The sequence below is a fragment of the Capsicum annuum genome, unplaced genomic scaffold (assembly GCF_002878395.1).
Source record: "Capsicum annuum cultivar UCD-10X-F1 unplaced genomic scaffold, UCD10Xv1.1 ctg39969, whole genome shotgun sequence".
NCBI lineage: Eukaryota > Viridiplantae > Streptophyta > Magnoliopsida > Solanales > Solanaceae > Capsicum > Capsicum annuum.
In genome coordinates, this window is record NW_025847228.1 from 1 (window position 1) to 1,041 (window position 1,041).

The 1,041-nt window shown below is 36.8% G+C and overlaps 1 protein-coding gene across 2 annotated transcripts; it reads left to right on the forward strand.

The window, feature by feature from the left end:
- Window positions 1-1,041, forward strand: LOC107853567 (kinesin-like protein KIN-14A). Of its 2 annotated transcripts, XR_007049815.1 has the most exons (4): window positions 1-122; window positions 203-349; window positions 444-893; window positions 975-1,041. XR_007049815.1 is itself a non-coding variant. In XM_047403373.1 (3 exons), exons 2-3 carry the CDS (start codon window positions 236-238, stop codon window positions 801-803), a joined length of 474 nt encoding a protein of 157 aa, XP_047259329.1. In that variant the 5' UTR covers window positions 1-122; window positions 203-235; the 3' UTR covers window positions 804-1,035. The 2 variants fall into 2 exon arrangements, 1 of the variants encoding a protein (XP_047259329.1); XM_047403373.1 differs by having other exon boundaries at window positions 444-1,035.

Here is a 1,041-nt window from a genome sequence, read left to right on the forward strand (position 1 = left end):
ATGTTTCGTCGGGCCATTAGGTATATCAAGACAACCGTCTGAGAGAGTTTGTTTCTTGTTTGAGAAGTGGCTTTGTACTTTGCAATTTAATTAATAAAGTTCAACCAGGATCAGTTCCGAAGGTACATCACTCTCTAGTATGCAAAAGCCCGCTCTTTATACAAAATTCGTTTTTCATTCATCGTTGTTTTTATGTTATTAGGTTATAGAAATCCACACTCTTTCACAGTCAACCATGTGGGATTCTCAGCCACTGCCAGCATATCAATATTTTGAGAACATCCAGAACTTTTTAGTAGCCGCAAAAGATTTAAAGCTACCAGCTTTTGAGGGATCTATTTTTGAAAGGGTAAAATTATAGAATTTTGACTTGTTTTAAGTTTTATATTCTACGGAGGTTGTAAAGAGATACTAACTTCTGATTTCATTTTGTGCATTCTTAGGAAAATATTGAGGCAGGTTCGTCGACTAAGGTTGTGGATTGCATTTTGGAACTTAAAGCATACCACGAGTGGAAACAAATGACTGGAGGCGTCGGATGTTATAAGCTTCTAAGGTCTCCTCTCTTGACCCCTTCAAGAGGAAGGATTCAAAAACAAACACATGTGACAATCAATTCTGATAGTCATAGGCGATTGGAAATGTCGGCTAGCTTTCCAAAACAATCACCGACAGATGAAGAAATTAAGAAACTTGAAGGTCTTTATAACGATGGACAAACTTATCTTTTATTCTTACATATTTCGCAGTTAGTTTTTCACTTTCTGTCGACTTTGAAATTCATGTTTATTCTGGTTTCTTAAACGGGATTTTTAGGCATGATTGTCAAGGCTATAGCTGAAAATATGGTGGACATGAAGGAAAACATGGGCTCTTTTCAGAATGGGAATACGGTATGCATTCTCCTGACTGTTTGCAGCTTTACTTAAAGTCAACAATCACTGGTATATTCAAGATTTTTTTCTCCGAAACAGAACCAAGTTGAATTGTTCAGTAGGATCTTCTCTAGCTGCTTAGAGGAACAACTTCAAAACAAGTCCC